Here is an 18,220-nt window from a genome sequence, read left to right as displayed (position 1 = left end):
TTAGTATTAGCATGAAGGTCACAGGTATTGGAAAAGCCTGCTGAGATCCGTGTCATGAAGTGTGTTGTCCTGACCACACTGGCGCTGTGTGTTTCAGGGGGAAAGTGGACAGCCAGGCTCTACAGGGGCTCCAGGCCTGAGGGTGAGTAACTATATCTTACTGTACTTCTATTGGTCTCTCTCTTCATGACATATTTGGGTCATCTTCACACTATTGATTCATGTCATTTAGTTATAGGATTTGATTATACAAGCTACAGCTTTAGAGAATTGTGATATTTTATCAGCATGTGTGAGTCATGTGTGAGTCATGTGTGTACATGTGAGTCTGTGTTGATTTGCTTTCAGGGTTTGCCTGGCACCAGTGGATTACCAGGGGAGAAGGTGAGGCTAACGTAGTCTGACTGACTCTTTGATCAATCGAAGTGAATCTCCACAAAATTAACATGACTGAACAGTGTAATGTAATCACAACAACGACATCAACTTAACATAGATGAACATTAGATAAAAACATCCTAACTTCTCTGTTTCCAGGGCAGCGAGGGCGCTAAGGGAGAACCTGGCCGGAGTGTGAGTCACCTCATAGCTACATTATTTATTTTGATGCCTCATGGTTAGATAGACCGATATGATTTATATTACATGGATTTTGATAGAAGCAATTCACTATACATTTTGGAAGGAAGAGATCAAGATTGGTCAGTATTGGTTAATGTAATGATATCTCATCCTCTGTATCATTCTACACATCCAGGGGCCAGGCTTAGGTGGGAAGAAAGGTGAACAGGCAAGTTGCCCACTTTGACTTCCTCATACTGCAATGATTGATATGTTGATGTACTGTACACAGTAACAATGCTTTCTCCATAGACTCATTCTCTCTTCCTCCTCTCCTCCCTCAGGGTGAACCGGGTCTGCCAGGTCTGGAGGGGCCTAAGGGCCAGAAAGGCGAGCCAGCCCAGAAAGGTGAAAAAGTGAGTAGGTACCCACAGGGTACATGATAGAGCGCTGCATGAAACGGGCACTGCTTGCCCTTGGGTGGTGTGTGTGTGTGTGTACAGGTAATTTCATGATTCTCTCTATGCAAGTGGGTATAGATGTTTTCTGCTGTTCATCTCTCTTTATGCTTCTCACTGTTTCTCATTCTCTTATTTCTCTCTTTCTTGCATTCTTCCAGGGTCCCCCAGGTGCTGGCACTCCTGGCCAGGCTGGACCTAAAGGAGAGCAGGGGGATCGGGTGAGTTCAGATGAAGCTGTGATCATGTATCAATCTTTATCTAAGCTACAAACCAAATCTCTTTGATAGATGTGCAGAAAGCCTCAGAGGTACAGGATATATTGTAAAGTATATATGTTTTATTCAATGAGCTTCTCTGTGTAGCTGATTACAGATGCTCAGCATGTAGGCCATGTCCTACACACTGACATGTCCTTTTCCCTCTAGGGAGTCCCTGGCATAGCTGGAAGACTGGGGACCAAGGTGAGACACGTGCCTTGATTGGCTTTTGTTCCTTTATTTTAACTTCTATTTAGTGTTTATGTTACAACAGTGTTGTTGTTTCATGAAGTATATTGTAAGTACTTTACTTGTAACAGTAAAGCTCTTGTGTCATGTGAGTCTAGCTGATCTCAATGCGTTCCTCTTGGTGTTGTAGGGAGACCCAGGTGACCCAGGAGAGAGAGGGGAGACAGGACGAGCTGGACCCGCAGGAAAGAATGGCCTCCCAGGGAAAGAGGTCTGAGACACTACCCCTCTGATCCTTGAGCTTTTCACCTCTGCCAAACCCCTGCATGTTATACAATCACTCACCCACTACAATAACCGCTGTGACCTGTTACTGGTCACTCACTGCGCTAACGTCCTGTTATCACTCTATCACTGCTACTCTGTTAGAACTCTGCAACTATTATCTTATAGCTATTGGATTTTCTCTTCACTACTGGGCCATTACCGTGTTATTTCTACTGTACCACTGAAGGGAATGAATGTAATATTGCCATTCCAGTGCAACTAATTACTGTACTAATACAGTTGGTCTATTCTGACCTCTTTGTTGTATAAGTGTTGTTATGATGACCTAACCAGTCCTTTCTATCTCTCACCCCTGCCCCTCATACCCTGATGCCACTAGAGGTACATCACTAATGACTTACTACAACTACTTTTTGCACTAATACTAAAACAATACTACTAGTACTACCAACTAAGTCTACTTCAAGTCTGTATATATAGCACTACTTTTACCATTGCCCTATGTGATGTTGTGGGGTTCTTGTTTTAAGTTTGTGTTTTGACTGTCATTGTGGTCAGCGTTGTCTTCTCCCCCTGTCATGGGCCTTAATTATGGATGACTGTGTTTTACAGGGAGCCAAAGGAGACAAGGGCGACGAAGGCACTCCCGTAAGTCACAATCTCTCCATCCATCTCTCTACATCTCTCTCTCTCTCTCTCTCTCTCTCTCTCTCTCTATCTCTCTCTCACTCTTATCTAGTTCCATTCAAAGTTTTTCATGTTTGAATGCCACTTCTCCCTCTCTGGCTCCCATTCTCTGTATTAGATGAAGCATGCATTAACTGAATTGGTGAATGAGAGATGTGTATCGTCATATGATTTAGTCACGCTTCAGACCCTCTTTTCATCTGACAGGGGATTGATGGAGACTAGAGACAAGAGCAGAGGCATCGCATTTGTCTGTTTCTATGTTTTCCTCTCCTCCTCCTTCTCCCTCTTCCTCTCCCCAATTGGTCTCTCTCATTTTCTCTGTTCTCTCTCCTTCCACCAGGGGGAGTCTGGTCTACCAGGGAAGGCAGGGGAGAGAGGAGTGCGGGTGAGTAGTCACGAATGTGTCACATACAACTATGAAACGTAAAAATATTGCCTTTTATGCCCTCTTTTCAGAATGGTCTCGCTGTACTGTATATGGTGATTGGTCACTAATGTAGGTCATGATGAACCACAGGAAATCTTTCTTACGTGATCTGAAGTGAATGTTTTGAGGACAGATGAAACCCTGGCGAAGACAGCTTAGCTGTCGAAACGTTGGTTAAACCCATTTGCATGGGTGTGCAGCTTTTTATTTTTTATTTTCTAAGATGTTTTGAGGACTGCCATAGTAACTAAGCACATAATCTGTGTGTTTTTTTCCCTCCCGTCCTTAGGGTCTGTCGGGTCAGCCTGGGCGAGCAGGGGAGAAGGGAGACCTGGGAGACTCTGGAGCGCACGGACGCAACGTGAGACACATGTTTATGTGACAACGTGACACCCCTCTGACAGTTGTATCTGATATACTGTCTGTGTCTCCTGTGTAATAGTTATCGAGAGAGAGGATGACATGTGGGATGCATGTTTGTGACACCTGTTTGTCAGTCATTCACATGACACTCTTCTGCCAGATTGATCTGATACTGTCTGTGTCAGTATTTGTGCTGGTTTCTGTGTGTAATACAGTAGCAGTGAGTCAGTTGGTGTCTGTGTGATCCTGTGTGTGTGTGTGTGGTGTGTGTCTTCCACAGGGCAGCCCAGGATCTATTGGACCAAGAGGAGAGAAAGGAGTTGAGGTCAGAGGTTAATCTGTTTGTTGTCTTATCTCATCTGACATAATAGTTCCAATCTACACCGATTAACAACACGTGTTTGTTGACACAATAGGGAGCTCAAGGCCTCCCAGGACCTCCAGGGAACATGGTGAGTCCTGATAAGATTCTAACTCTTTTTAAAATAATAATATGGTAATTTATCAGAGGCTAAATGCGACACTCAGTCAACACATATAGCCTTTGTGGGAATCATACCAAACAAATGGTGTTACGAGCACCAAACTCCAACTGAATAAGCCATCGGAACCACATACCGTATCTAGTTGGTTATCTAACACCCGCTCTATCTCTCTGTTTGTCGATCTCTAACTTCTACAGCGCGAAATAGAGCAAAAGCTTAAAGGAGAAAGAGGAGAAAAGGTATGTAACACTGTAAAAACACATTTTTGTATACAGTGGGGCAAAAAAGTATTTAGTCAGCCACCAATTGTGCAAATGAGAAGAAAAGAAATCCAGAAAATCACATTGTAGGATTTTTAATGAATTTATTTGCAAATTATGGTGGAACATAAGTATTTGGTCACCTACAAACAAGCAAGATTTTTGGCTCACAGACCTGTAACTTCTTCTTTAAGAGGCTCCTCTGTCCTCCACTTGTTACCTGTATTAATGGCACCTGTTTGAACTTGTTATCAGTATAAAAGATACCTGTCCACAACCTCAAACAGTCACACTCCAAACTCCACTATGGCCAAGACCAAAGAGCTGTCAAAGGACACCAGAAACAAAATTGTAGACCTGCACCAGGCTGGGAAGACTGAATCTGCAATAGGTAAGCAGCTTGGTTTGAAGAAATCAACTGTGGGAGGAATTATTAGGAAATGGAAGACATACAGGATCACTGATAATCTCCCTCAATCTGGGGCTCCGCGCAAGATCTCACCCCATGGTGTCAAAATGATCACAAGAACGGTGAGCAAAAATCCCAGAACCACACGGGGGGACCTAGTGAATGACCTGCAGAGAGCTGGGACCAAAGTACAAAGCCTACCATCAGTAACACACTACGCCGCCAGGGACTCAAATCCTGCAGTGCCAGACGTGTCCCCCTGCTTAAGCCAGTACATATCCAGGCCCGTCTGAAGTTTGCTAGAGAGCATTTGGATGATCCAGAAGGAGATTGGGAGAATGTCATATGGTCAAATGAAACCAAAATATAACTTTTTGGTAAAAACTCAACTCGTCGTGTTTGGAGGACAAAGAATGCTGAGTTGCATCCAAAGAACACCATACCTACTATGAAGCATGGGGGTGGAAACATCATGCTTTGGGGCTGTTTCTCTGCAAAGGGACCAGGACGACTGATCCGTGTAAAGGAAAGAATGAATTGGGCCATGTATCATGAGATGTTGAGTGAAAACCTCCTTCCATCAGGGCCTCCCGGGTGGCGCAGTGGTTAAGGGTGCTGTACTGCAGCGCCAGCTGTGCCTTCAGAGTCCTGGGTTCGCGCCCAGGCTCTGTCGTAACCGGCCGCGACCGGGAGGTCCGTGGGGCGACGCACAATTGGCCTAGCGTCGCCCGGGTTAGGGAGGGCTTGGTCGGTAGGGGTGTCCTTGTCTCATCGCGCACCAGTGACTCCTGTGGCGGGCTGGGCGCAGTGTACGCTAGCCAAGGTGGCCAGGTGCACGGTGTTTCCTCCGGCGCATTGGTGCGGCTGGCTTCTGGGTTGGATGTGCGCTGTGTTAAAGAAGCAGCGGCTTGGTTGGTTGTGTATCGGAGGACGCATGACTTTCAACCTTCGTCTCTCCCGAGCCCGTACGGGAGTTGTAGCGATGAGACAAGATAGTAGCTACTACAACAATTGGATACTACGAAATTGGGGAGAAAAAGGGGTAAAATTCACAAAAAAAAAGCAAGGGCACGTGGCTGGGTAGCATGAAAGCCGCCCGGGCAACGAAGGAGTGGTTCGTAAGAAGCATTTCAAGGTCCTGGCCAGTCTCCAGATCTCAACCCCATAGTGAATTTTTGGAGTTGAAAGTCCGTGTTGCCCAGCAACAGCCCCAAAACATCACTGCTCTAGAGGAGATATGCATGGCCAAATTACCAGTGTGTGAAAACCTTGTGAAGACTTACAGAAAACGTTTGACCTCTGTCATTGCCAACAAAGAGTATATAAAGTATTGACTTCCACCATAAAGTATTGACCATAATTTCCACCATAATTTGCAAATAAATTCATTAAAAATGTGATTTTCTGGATTTTTTTTTTTCTCGTTTTGTCTGTCATAGTTGAAGTGATGATGAAAATTACAGGCCTCTCTCATCTTTTTACGTGGGAGAACTTGCACAATTGGTGGCTGACTAAATACTTTTTGGCCCCACTGTATATACAGCACAGCTCTCTCTCCCAGTCCACCTAACCGCCCAGTGTCTGACGTCACTTCCTGTGTCTAGGGGGATGCTGGCGATCCGGGAGAGCACGGGGGCAAAGGTCAGAAGGGCGAGACAGGGCCCTCAGGGGCCACTGGGTTGCGTGTGAGTAAGACCATGCTTCCAAATCTAGTATCGTTGAGAAGCTTGAGCTTGGCTAGTATACTGACCCGTGATGTCTGTCTGTCTGTCTGTCTGTCTGTTTGTGTGCTGTGGTGTGTGTAATTCTTACCTTGTGTCTTCTCTCTGTCTCACCTTATCTGTTGTTTGTGTGTGTAGGGTCTTGAGGGACAACGTGGACCTTCAGGGGCAAGAGTAAGTCACAGTCTGTCTGCCTGTTTCTGTCTAATCACTCTTTCCCTCTCTCTCTCTCTCCCTCTATTTCACTCATTGCACTTTCTTTCTATTTCTCCAGGGTGACACAGGAGAGAGAGGAGGCCCAGGAGAGAAGGTTTGAACAACACACTACAGTGACTTCTCACACAGGCTGATTTTCAATTGGACCCATCATGATAGGATATGGGACTCAAAACTGGCTGGTGATTGGCAGGTTACACTGTCCTTCATTCCACCGGATCCTGTTTCCCAGTCTGCAGATTCCCAGTGGGATGAATCGCAGTGGGGCCAGCGCACAGCATCATCACAGCCTACAGAAGCACTGAATGAAAGACACAACATACTGTACATCCTAAAGAATACCTTACCATCAGAATTTCCAAACAATTAACTAACTCTGATTAATGATGCTGGAGCACTGAAAGTCTGACACAGTACAGTAGAGTAGTATCCTTTGTAAATAGTATTCAGGTCCAATACAAACCCAGTGCTGCTCTTATTCTGATCATACTGTATACATCATGTGTGTTCCTCTCTGTAGGGTGAGAGAGGTGCGTCTGGACTGGATGGACGCAACGGTTTGGATGGCAAACCAGGTGCACCAGGACCGGCCGGCCTGAGGGTCAGTACCTCTGTCTCTGTCATTACTTCAGCTGTAAAATTCTCTGAGCATTACATAAGCATTACTGTGTCTAGATGTCTCTCAATAATTTCCCTTTGATGTTACAGGGAGAAGCAGGGAAACTAGGGGATCCAGGAAGAGATGTGAGTACCATTCATCCCTCGGGGTGCACAACCCCAGTCCCAGAGGGCTGCACTCTTGATGGTTTGTGTGTTTCTCTGGCGCTTTCATTAGTCTGTTAAAGTCAATGAGTGGAGCAAGTTGAGAATGTTACCATTTGCCGAATCTGATCCTTGGAGAGGACCCATTAAGAAGTGAGAAAGGACTTCAGGCTAGTGGAGGATTCTCTATCTGTCTGGAGAATGGCGCTGGAATGTATAGCGGCTGTTTTACGGGCTCCTGACCAATTCTGCTATTTTTGCCCTGATCTTAACTTTTTTTGTACATAATGTTTCCGCCATCATTTCCTATGACCGAAAATAGCTTCTGGACATCAGAACAGCGATCACTAACCTCGATTTGGATGAAGATTTCTACTTCAACGAGTCGGCGACACAGGACATACTGCTCACCCCGGGCCAGGCCCTAATCCCCGACACTCAGAAGAGAAAGAGACGGCGATATAGAGGCCGACGTGCAGGCATCCTGATGAAACTACGGCTGCGAGTAAATAAACCTGCCTCTGCCCTCCCTCTCTTCTATTGGCGAATGTACAATCACTGGAGAACAAACTGGACGGGCTCGGTTTGAGACTATCCTATCAACAAAACCTGAAGAGCTGTAGTATCCTATTTTTCTCGCAAACTTGACTGAACATGGACAAGGCAACACTGAACCATGCGTGAGAGCACCAGCTGTTCCGGACGACTGCGTGATCACACTTTCTGTAGCCAATGTGAGTAAGACCTTTAAACAGGTTAACATTCACCAGGTCACAGGGCCAGACAGATTCATTACCAGGATGCATACTCAGAGCATGCACTGACCAGCTGGACAGTGTCTTCACTGGCATTTTCAACCTCTCCCTGATCCAGTCTGTAATACCTACATGTTTCAAGCAGACCAACATAGTCCCTGTGCCCAAGAACGCCAAGGTAACCTGTCTAAATGACTATTGCCCTGTAGCACTCACATCTGTAGCCATGCTTTGAAATGCTTGTCTTGCCTCACACCAGCACCATCATCCCAGACACCCTGGACCCACAGCCCCAACAGATCCACAGATGACACAATCTCTATAACTATCCACACTGCCATCTCCCACTTGGACAAAAGGAACCCCTACGTGAGAATGCTGTTCATTGACTACAGCTCAGCGTTCAACACCATAGTGCCCTCCAAGCTCATCATAATGCTAAGGACCCTGGGACTGAACACCTTCCTCTGCAACTGGATCCTGGACATCCTGACTGGACGCCCCAGGTGGTGAGGGTAAGCAACAACATCCACCACGCTGACCCCTGACACAGGGCCCCTCATAGGTGCATGCTTAGTCCCCTCCTGTACTCCCTGTTCACTCACGACTGCGTGGCCTCACAGGACTCCAACACCATCATTAAGTTTGCAGACGACACAACAGTGGCCTGATCACCGACAACGATGAGGCATCCTATAAGGAGGAGGTCAGAGACCTGACAGTGTGGTGCCAGGACATCAACCTGTCAGCAAGACAAAGGAGCTGATTGTGGACAACAGGAAAAAGAGGGTCAAACATGCCCCCATTCACATGCTTTAGTGGAGCGGGTCGAAAGCTTCATGTTCCTCGGTGTCCACATCACTTAGGATCTATCATAGTCCAAACATACCAACACAGTCATGAAGAGGGCACGACAATGCCTTTTCCCCCTTAGGAGGCTGAAAAGATTTGGCATGGGCCCTCAGATCCTCAAAGTTCTACAGCTGCACCCTTGAGAGCATCTTGACTGGCTGCATCACCGTTTGGTATGGCAACTGCTTGGCATCCGACCGCAAGGTGCTACAGAGAGTAGTGTGGACAGCCTAGTACATCACTGGAGCCTCAATTACCTTCACCCCTGCACATGGACTTGGTACTGGTACCCCTTGTATATAGCCAAGTTATTGTTACTCATTCTGTATCTATTATTACTTTTATTATTACGTGTTTTCTATTATTTATTTTATTTTCTTTCTCTCTGCATTGTTGGGAAGGGCCGTAAGTAAGCATTCCACTGTTAGTCTACACCTGTTGTTTACTTAGCATGTGACAAATAACATTTGATTTTCTATGATTTAGATTTGATATCTATCTATCTCTGTGCACTTAGTGCGTTTGAAGACTAGAGGATGCTGTGTGGTTTCAGCCCTCACCCCTCCACTCTGTCTGTCTCTGTCTGTCTGTCTGTCTGTCTGTCTGTCTGTCTGTCTGTCTGTCTGTCTGTCTGTCTGTCTGTCTGTCTGTCTGTCTCTGTCTGTCTGTCTGTCTCTGTCTGTCTGTCTGTCTGTCTGTCTGTCTGTCTGTCTGTCTGTCTGTCTGTCTGTCACCAGGGGCTGCCAGGACTGAGAGGTGCACAGGGCCTCCCAGGCCCTATTGGGCCTGCAGGAAATCCAGGCACACCTGTGAGTTTGCAAACACTCTCAACCGCACACACACACACATGCACACACACACACACACACACACACACAAACAGCTAATCACGTCTCATCACCCTAATTGGTGTGTTTTAGGGCAAAGCAGGAGAAGATGGAAAACCAGGGACTGCTGGGAAAATGGTAAGGGATCAGTCAGACCTCTAACATAGCAGGGCATTTTTATACTACACACACACACTACAGGCAATCATACCTCTGTTTGTTTGATTACAAACGGAATTGGATGCTATTCAGTGCTATTCATTATGAGCTTTATCACCAGTGAGTCCTATGTGTCTCTGTCTATCTGTGTGTAATTACCATTAGACATGTTTATCACATCCTCTGGTGAAAGTGCACTGATCAGATGGGAATGTGAGGCTTTTATTCCACCTGAGTGGCTGTGCTGCATAATGATTATGATTGTGTCCCATAGGGCTCTGGTCAAAAGTAGTGCACTATGTAGGGAATAGGGAGCCATTTGGGATGTAGCCTGTCTGTTTTTTAGTGTTAAGCGAAGAGGTAATGGGATGACCAGACAAAGCACCGGCAATACATTATCTATCTGACTGAGAGGCTCTGCTTGATACAACAGCATGCTGAGCTTTGATAAATGCGCATTTCAGCGTTGTTAGTATGGTAAGTTTGTTATTGTGTTGTGTTTTGCAGGGCGAGGATGGCGAACCGGGGGAAGATGGCAGGAAGGTCAGTGTTGGTCACGGCACTCAGGACTATTCTGTCAACTCTTTTTATTCCCTACAGTATTAGTGACTGTATGTTTTGTTTATTCGATGTGTAACTCTGTGTTGTTGTATGTGTCAAACTGCTATGCTTTATCTTGGCCAGGTCGCAGTTGCAAATGAGAACTTGTTCTCAACTAGCCTACCTGTTTAAAAAAGGTGTTCTCAACTAGCCTACCTGGTTAAATAAAGGTGTTCTCAACTAGCCTACCTGGTTAAATAAAGGTGTTCTCAACTAGCCTACCTGGTTAAATAAAGGTGTTCTCAACTAGCTTACCTGGTTAAATAAAGGTGTTCTCAACTAGCCTACCTGGTTAAATAAAGGTGTTCTCAACTAGCCTACCTGGTTAAATAAAGGTGAAATAAATAGTTAATAGTTGTAGTTAATGTGAGTGTGATATTAATGATGTTTCTCTACCTTACAGGGTGACAAAGGAGAGGCTGGGGCTGCTGGAAGAGACGTTAGTAACTTGTTACCTTGTATCTTAATCTCTCCACTCTTGTTCTCTCGCTCTCTCTGTCTGAAAAATGTCCTTAATTCCTCCCCTGCTGTCTCTCTCTTCCTCTCTCTCCTTATTTCCCTCCGTCTTCATCAATCCTACTCTCCTCGGCTCCTTAGTGTCTCTCATTATCCCTCTTCTATTTTTTTCTCGTCTTCAATTCCAGTCAGAGTTTGTGTCTATTTAGCGTACTTTACTCGGATATTGATATTACCATCACAACCTGCCTTCTCGGTGGAATCAGTAGCACTCTAAGCGTCAGCCTTTTAAATGCAACATTGTCTGATGATCAAGCCCTGCCTTTGAGCACCAGCCACTTCTGAGAGGGGATCCACAGGGGCACAAACTGCCACGGCTGTAGTTTCACGCGCAAATTGATATTAATCATCTCTAGAAAATCAGAGAAGATGATGAGGTGGATAGGGGGACATGGCTCACCTGCTTTGATTTCCTCCTTTCTAGTTCAGGCCCCTTAGGAATGGAGTAATGTCCGTGATGGTCTGAAGTGTGTGTGTATGCATTTGTGTGCTTGTGCATTTGTTCCAGGGCCGTGACGGGTTGAAGGGAGACCGGGGCCTTGCAGGGCCTACAGGGCCAACTGGTCTATCTGGGCCCCCAGGGGTTCCTGGCACCATCGGACCTCCAGGACAGGTACAGTACTTCCATATGGTTCTGCTTCTTCAAATATGTCTTTGTGTCACTTGTCTATGGTGCTCTGGTTATACAGTAATCTCTCTCCCCTCTCTTCTCCCTCTCAGGTGGTCTATGTGAAGGGAGCGCCAGCACCATCTATTCCTGGCCCTCAGGGGCATACAGGAACCCCAGTGAGTTACTATGTTGAATATGAGCTGTGCATCATAGCATAGCCTGGTGTAGCAGTACTTGTCTCTAGTATGTTACTCGTGCACTCTGAATCACTGATAGTGATTCCCATATATCTGTGTCTCTCAGGGTGAGCCTGGAATCCCAGGGGCTGTAGGAGCCAGAGTAAGTTTGTCATCGTCTAAATCTTTATTCATATACATGGTCCAGGTCTCTCCATCCATCCATCCATCTGTCCTTTAGTCTGATCTCTGACCTCACACTCACCCTCTCACTCTTGTATTTCAGGGGGAGAAAGGAGCAGTGGGTGGTAAAGGTGAAAGTGTAAGTTTTTGTGTGTGCGTGTGTATGATTACATGATTGCATATTAATGAGCATACATGCTCTTTTCTGATTATCTATGTGTATGGGTTTGTGAATCTTCGATAAAGGTTTAGGTAGGATGTGGGCGATAATACTGAGATGTTATTGACAGGGTGACCCTGGAGAGGACGGGAAACCGGGCAGGCCTGGAACAGCAGTGGTAAGACAACCTGACCTGCACAACCCAGAGGCCTGTCTGACTGACATACTGTACAAGAAGAGCCACAGACACACCACGTGTGTTCCGGAGCTTTTACATTATGCTAAGGATGCTACGATTTACAGCTGTTTTGGCATGCAGATTAGCTTCCGTTACACAAGTGTTAGCCAAATCATGTTCAGTAATAGGTATAAGCCCAACAAGTATGACTGTGTGCTATAGTCTCTCCTCCTTGACGCTGTTTGTGATTCTCTCCTATCAGGATGTGCAGAAGGCCCTCTCTAACCTTGGGATTGAGGTAAGTGAACACTAAATCTTTGTAATGTGCTGTGACATTAAGTCATAGCTGTGTTGTGTAGATGAGTTCCCCTCATCTTGACCAAGCCTGGGTCGTATTCATTAGCCGTAGCAAAGTGTTTTAAAAATGGTTACAACTGGAAATGAAAACAATCATTTCTCATTGGACACGTCCAGGTAGGCCCCCTCTGTTTCAATCCGTTTTCTTCAGTTTGATGCCTGTTGAATAAAACCTTGACATCTCTGTCCCTGTACTGCCTGTCTGTAGGTGCAGGACTTGAAGTTGGTTGTGGAGAGGAGGAATGTTCTGGTCAAGCCTGTGGTGGAGCAAGCTGAGAAGGGCCAGAGAGGAGACAAGGGAGAGGCCGGACAGAGAGGACCAGCAGGGATAGATGTGAGTGGGCGGGGGCAATTTGGGGCCGTTGTGTTGAATAAGCATTTCGCTACACTCGCATTAACATCTGCTAACCATGTGTATGTGACAAATAAAATTTGATTTGAATAGAGCTTATATCAAGACCTCCACACAAATGGTGTAGTAGAGTGAACTCAGACATTCTGTTCGTGTGCTTCTTTGACCCATGATGTAATGTATATCTCTCTGTTTACTCTAAAATTGATTCTCTGTATGATTGCATAGATTTTGAAAACAATTATCATTTCTAGGAGAGTATGTGTAATTAATGTCTTTACTCGTTTGCATCTCAGGGTGCTCGCGGGCTGGCTGGGGAGAGAGGTGTGAAGGGAGAGCAGGGGGAACAGGGGCCTGTAGGGGCCACAGGACCCATAGGGAGGGCCATCGGAGAGAAGGGCCCAGTGGGGCCCCCGGGACAGGCTGGGGAGCCAGGAAAACCTGGAATACCTGGAGTACCAGGGAGAGCCGGAGAACTGGGAGAGGCTGGACGACCTGGAGATAAGGTGAGAAAGAGAAGGAAGGGAGGAAGGAGGGGTTCAAGGAGAGGGAGAAGAGAGGAGGAATATGAAAATAAAAAAAGAAGAGGAAGAGCATGTGAATGAGATATGTTTCATGTGATTCCACTTTGAATTCAGGGGGATAGAGGAGAGAAAGGTGACAAAGGAGAGGATGTGAGTATATTCGTCACCACGATAATCATCATTCAATGTACTGTATATATGGATGTTGACATGCGCTTGACTGTTCTCATCAGGGGAAAAATGGGCTAGCTGGATTAGTGGGCCCACCTGGACCAAAGGTATGTCCCTGACCTGAACACACTACTAATTTCTAATGAGTCGTCATTACAGTAGACATATCATTGTTTATCCAGAGGCTACTGTTTGGAGTGTGTTTAGTGAGGGGTGTACGTGTGTGTGTTTTAGGGTGCTTCTGCAGAAGAGGGTCAGGCTGGACTCCCCGGAGCAAGGGGGCCCCCTGGGGTCACAGGACCGAAAGGAGAGCCTGGTGCTTTAGGACCACAGGGATCCAAAGGAGACGGGGTGAGAACACCTAACCCAATATATTACAGTACTTCATTAGGCAGGCTTTATAGTGTTGCTGTGTTTAACCTGCTGTGTCTGTGGTTGTGTGTGTGTAACAGGGTATTGCAGGTCCCCGTGGAGATAAAGGCGACCGAGGTCCATCTGGAGAGCAGGGACGCAATGGCTTTCAGGTGAGTGTGTGCTGCCCTGACCAAAGTGTTGGCACTCCCTGATGCCAGGTTGTATTACCCTCTTCATTGTGTGATTATGGTTCTGCAGAGGTTGTCAAGACATTGTTGTAGTGTTAGCTAGTAGTAACCAGGTTGTTTTCTGGTCATTTCAGGGGACAGCAGGAGAACCTGGAAAACCGGGACAGGATGGGAAGCCGGTGAGAGAGAGGGGGGGGGGGGGGGGGTGCATACTGTAGACTCATCTGTTTTTTAAGAGACAGCTTCCAGGAGACAGATCCCAGACATCAAAAGAAAACACAGTTTTTAGTTCTTCAATAGCTTGGTTGTACTGTAGTTAAGCCGATAATGTTGTGTTTCAGACACAGTGATCATAAAATGTCAAACCATACAGTAGGTGAGTATGACAATCAATGATGATATGTAATCAGCCATGACTAACTAGGGCCCAGAGTGTCCCTGGTCTGGAAGAACTCAGGGCCCTAGTAGTCATAACATGTGCAGGAAGAGGAGAAAGATGGGTAGAAGGAGAAAGAGAACTGAAGGTGTGGAGAGGGAGAGAGAAGATAACACTTCTTATTTCATCCCACAATGTTTCGGAGCAGGGTCCACAAGGGCCAGCTGGTCCACAAGGCCGCTCAGTGAGTAACAATAACCCAGCCAGGCATCCTCCTTTTGGGCTGGTCCTGCATATGAAAGGCTGTGAGCGCTAGGCTGCCGATGGAGCTGATGGAGCTACTTTATCTGTTTTCTTTGGGCTGAGGCTACATATAACCTTTAGACAGTAACCTTTTGCAGCTCGGCTTCTAACTACCCCTCCCTCTTTCTTTTTACCTCCCCCTTTCAAAATGTCTCCTTTTGATCTATGTTACTCCCTTTCTGTACCTCCCTCTCTTTTCAACACTTCAAACTACCTACTCTTTCCCTTCTTCCTCTCCCCATCCTTCTTCCTCTCCTCCCTCTCTGACTCTAGGGCCTGCCTGGGTTCCCTGGAGTGCTGGGCAGACCGGTAGGTTTTTTCTGTGCTGCTGGCTGGCATGCTTGTGACCCATAGGAGGGGCTGGGGTACATATTTCGGGAAGAAAGTGTACAGGAACAACTCACTGAAGCAGATGCGTTTGGAAGGGGGGGGGGTAGCCCTGGGAAATGGCATTGCAACATCATGTCAAGGGACGCTAGTATCAACAGATCACCATCAACATACATACACGGTCACACAGTCCTCCACCTCACCATCATCTGCATTCATTTCTCCACTTTAATTCTCATTCATTGGTTTTAGGGCCCATCTCCCAGGGGACTGAAACTAGAGTTGGGCCTTGATAGGAGACTTGTGACATATTAATCTGGACCACTTGTTCCCAGAGCACCCCTGTCATACCCAAGATGTCTGGAATGTTTTATGTACAGTGGCGATTTCAACATGTACATCTTTGATGGGGCAAAAAATGAACACTTGGGGGATGCATACCAGCAAAGCCACGACACAACACAACACTAAACAATACATTAATTGCACTATAACGGTGACAATTGAGATGTACAAACTATGGCATAAGGGGACGACAAGCAGCAATCCATAATTTTTATTAAGATATTAATGAGCGAGCTAGGGCGGACGTTGTCAATATAACTATTTGTTCAGCACTTTTGAAATGTACAGCGACAGAATTCAGAACATGGTCTGTTCTTACAGTGTTCTCCCTGTACACCAAGTCAGAACCGTAGGACAAACAAAGGGGGCATATAGGCAGACAATGAAAGCTCTTACAATATTCAATGATTACATTTCTCTAAAACAGGTTATAGGCTACATGTGCACCACCAAGTCAGAACAGTAGGCAAAATTAAGAGGGGGAAATAGACTAAATTATTCAGGTGAAGCACATGGGCTACTAACAGCTTACGACACAACATATACTTAGTATTACTTTCTTAGCTACGGTATACATATCTCTCTGGCATATTCCATCGTTTATGCAGTAGCATACAATACATTTTTGGACTCACGTTGTTGTGCTGTGCTCACTTGAACAGGAAGGTGGTGCGGTGGTCTTTCGTGATCAAATTTTGTCATCAAAGTCTGGCATTCCCTGGATTTATGGTGCTTTCAAGAGAACTGGGAACTTGGGGGAAAAAAAACTAGGTCATATCATGATGACATCAATGATCTTCAGGTCGTAGCTCTACAAAGAGGCCCGAGTTCCCGACTTACAATTCCGAGTTGGACTGTTCAAAACGTATTTTCCCAGTCGGAGCTAGTTTTTTTCCAGAGTTCCCAGTTGTCGTGAACTCACTAAAGTCAGATATTCCAGTTCCGAGTTAATAGATGTTTTGAGCACGGCAGAAATCATGCTGGACCGACAGCATGGCCAATGTTGAATGTTTACAATTTTAAGCTTGGAAAAGAGACCCGTACACCTAGAACTGAGACCATTGCTTGCAGTTAGCCACGAATTGCTTCCAAACCACTCATTGTTGAATTTGCGATTTCCAACTTGTTGTGTAATGTTTATGTCCAATGGCCAATGAGCACCGATACTTTTTTATCTATAAATTCGCTTCATTATTTATCTTCATATGACAAGGATTAAAAAATATTATCCCAGTAGATTGTCAATTTGATTCATGATGATGACTGCTAGCTAAGATTTTGAAAGTATGATGTTAACATGATCAATTCTAATCAAAGCAACTGTAGATATAAAGTCATTTGATGTCATTTTATCTGTGGCCAATGACCTTGAGCCTTATTGGATGGGCACTTTTAACTCTATGGCAGCACTCAAGGGCCTGAATTTCCGAGCTCTACCCTTAGATTTGGCAGTGACGGAGTGTCCCCATGAGTGACAGAACACTGAGTCAATAACAGCGCAACTAGAGAACATTACCAACCCCTACACTCTCTATTTTCCACCACAGAAAACACTATCACGACTCAGGATATGACCTCCATGGAGACACAGGAGGCGGATAGTACAGTTCTCAGATTATTTATTGTAAACATGGGGCAGGCAAAGGGCAGGTCGAGGATAGGCAGGGGGTCGTGATCGGGTCAGAGTCAGGCAGGTACAGGACGGCAGGCAGGCTCAGGGTCAGGGCATGCAGAATAGTCAGAACCGGGAAAACTAGGAGACAGAACTTGAGAAACAGGAAGACTGGAATGCACGCTGGTAAGACCTGACAAGACGAACTGGCAACAGACAAACGCATGTATAAATGCACCGGGGAAGATTGGTGGCACCTGGAGGGGGGTGGAGACAAGCACAAAGACAGGTGAAACAGATCAGGGTGTTACACTGAGCTAGGCTGAAACACCTGCATTTTGGAGCTGCAAAAAAGAAGCCATGTTTGTAATATTTGTATATATTTTTTACATTGTTTGCAAACTGATATCACCCTGAAGAAGGCACAGTGATGCCAAAACGTTGATAAATACCCAATACATTTCTGGAAGTTTATATATGTGTGCAACTTTATTTTGATAGTTAATAGTTTATTTGCCGTTAGTCAGTCATATTTTTTATTCTGCATACTGATATATGACACGTGTTAATGATGAATAGAAACGACAATTTAAACCCCCTTTCTTCAAAAGTAAGAAAGGAGAAAGCATTTACAGGTATGTCATTCTTTGTTATGAAACTATTATAATTTATTCAAGTGTATTAGAAATCAAATTATTATTTGTTGAAAACAGGCAAACCCCCCTTTTTTTTACAAAAAATGTGTGGCTCAAAACAGGTGGGGCTCTGCGCGTCGCCACGGTTTATGTATTAAACACCACACATCTTTACCTGAAATAAGAGAATAGATGACAAACACTAGCATACCATAGCAAAGATCAAATGGACATAATTGGGTATATAGTGAATACTGAAAAAGAATACATGCTCGTCAGATATTTAACAGATGTATTTTGCATTTGAGAGGCTTAAGTCTGCTGGCTTTTTGTGCATGTGGCTTCACCTGCTCTGTTGTCTGCTTCTCAGCTCTCCCAAAGCACTGTTTGCACATTATATAACATGTGTTTTTCTTTGTATTGTGAATGTGGATGCAGTTGTGTATTGTGTCTATGTAGTTTGGAGTTGTGTATTGTGTCTATGTAGTTTGGAGTTGTGTATTGTGTGTGTGTGTGTGTGTGTGTGTAAACATTTTTGGGGGGTTGTTGTATGTACTGTGTATGCACT

General features: G+C 45.4%; 1 protein-coding gene across 1 annotated transcript in view; it reads left to right on the top strand.

The window, feature by feature from the left end:
- LOC110528989 (uncharacterized) overlaps window positions 1-18,220 on the top strand; it is a 123,083-nt gene that overhangs the window by 76,398 nt on the left and 28,465 nt on the right. Inside the window, exons 46-82 of the mRNA XM_036983697.2 lie at window positions 98-142; window positions 349-384; window positions 538-573; window positions 758-790; window positions 906-977; window positions 1,181-1,240; window positions 1,448-1,483; window positions 1,659-1,739; window positions 2,369-2,404; window positions 2,787-2,831; window positions 3,163-3,234; window positions 3,517-3,561; window positions 3,653-3,688; window positions 3,919-3,960; window positions 5,995-6,075; window positions 6,250-6,285; window positions 6,386-6,421; window positions 6,848-6,928; window positions 7,036-7,071; window positions 9,434-9,505; window positions 9,617-9,661; window positions 10,190-10,225; window positions 10,686-10,721; window positions 11,307-11,411; window positions 11,519-11,584; window positions 11,712-11,747; window positions 11,871-11,906; window positions 12,058-12,105; window positions 12,368-12,403; window positions 12,671-12,796; window positions 13,111-13,320; window positions 13,453-13,488; window positions 13,572-13,616; window positions 13,744-13,860; window positions 13,962-14,033; window positions 14,186-14,230; window positions 15,004-15,039. Coding sequence (XP_036839592.2) covers window positions 98-142; window positions 349-384; window positions 538-573; window positions 758-790; window positions 906-977; window positions 1,181-1,240; window positions 1,448-1,483; window positions 1,659-1,739; window positions 2,369-2,404; window positions 2,787-2,831; window positions 3,163-3,234; window positions 3,517-3,561; window positions 3,653-3,688; window positions 3,919-3,960; window positions 5,995-6,075; window positions 6,250-6,285; window positions 6,386-6,421; window positions 6,848-6,928; window positions 7,036-7,071; window positions 9,434-9,505; window positions 9,617-9,661; window positions 10,190-10,225; window positions 10,686-10,721; window positions 11,307-11,411; window positions 11,519-11,584; window positions 11,712-11,747; window positions 11,871-11,906; window positions 12,058-12,105; window positions 12,368-12,403; window positions 12,671-12,796; window positions 13,111-13,320; window positions 13,453-13,488; window positions 13,572-13,616; window positions 13,744-13,860; window positions 13,962-14,033; window positions 14,186-14,230; window positions 15,004-15,039 — 2,148 coding nt within the window. The remainder of the gene's footprint in view (window positions 1-97; window positions 143-348; window positions 385-537; window positions 574-757; window positions 791-905; window positions 978-1,180; window positions 1,241-1,447; window positions 1,484-1,658; window positions 1,740-2,368; window positions 2,405-2,786; window positions 2,832-3,162; window positions 3,235-3,516; window positions 3,562-3,652; window positions 3,689-3,918; window positions 3,961-5,994; window positions 6,076-6,249; window positions 6,286-6,385; window positions 6,422-6,847; window positions 6,929-7,035; window positions 7,072-9,433; window positions 9,506-9,616; window positions 9,662-10,189; window positions 10,226-10,685; window positions 10,722-11,306; window positions 11,412-11,518; window positions 11,585-11,711; window positions 11,748-11,870; window positions 11,907-12,057; window positions 12,106-12,367; window positions 12,404-12,670; window positions 12,797-13,110; window positions 13,321-13,452; window positions 13,489-13,571; window positions 13,617-13,743; window positions 13,861-13,961; window positions 14,034-14,185; window positions 14,231-15,003; window positions 15,040-18,220) is intronic.

This window comes from Oncorhynchus mykiss, chromosome 7 (assembly GCF_057628025.1).
Source record: "Oncorhynchus mykiss isolate SJ-2025 chromosome 7, ASM5762802v1, whole genome shotgun sequence".
Lineage (NCBI taxonomy): Eukaryota > Metazoa > Chordata > Actinopteri > Salmoniformes > Salmonidae > Oncorhynchus > Oncorhynchus mykiss.
This window is presented reverse-complemented; position numbering and strand designations above follow the sequence as displayed.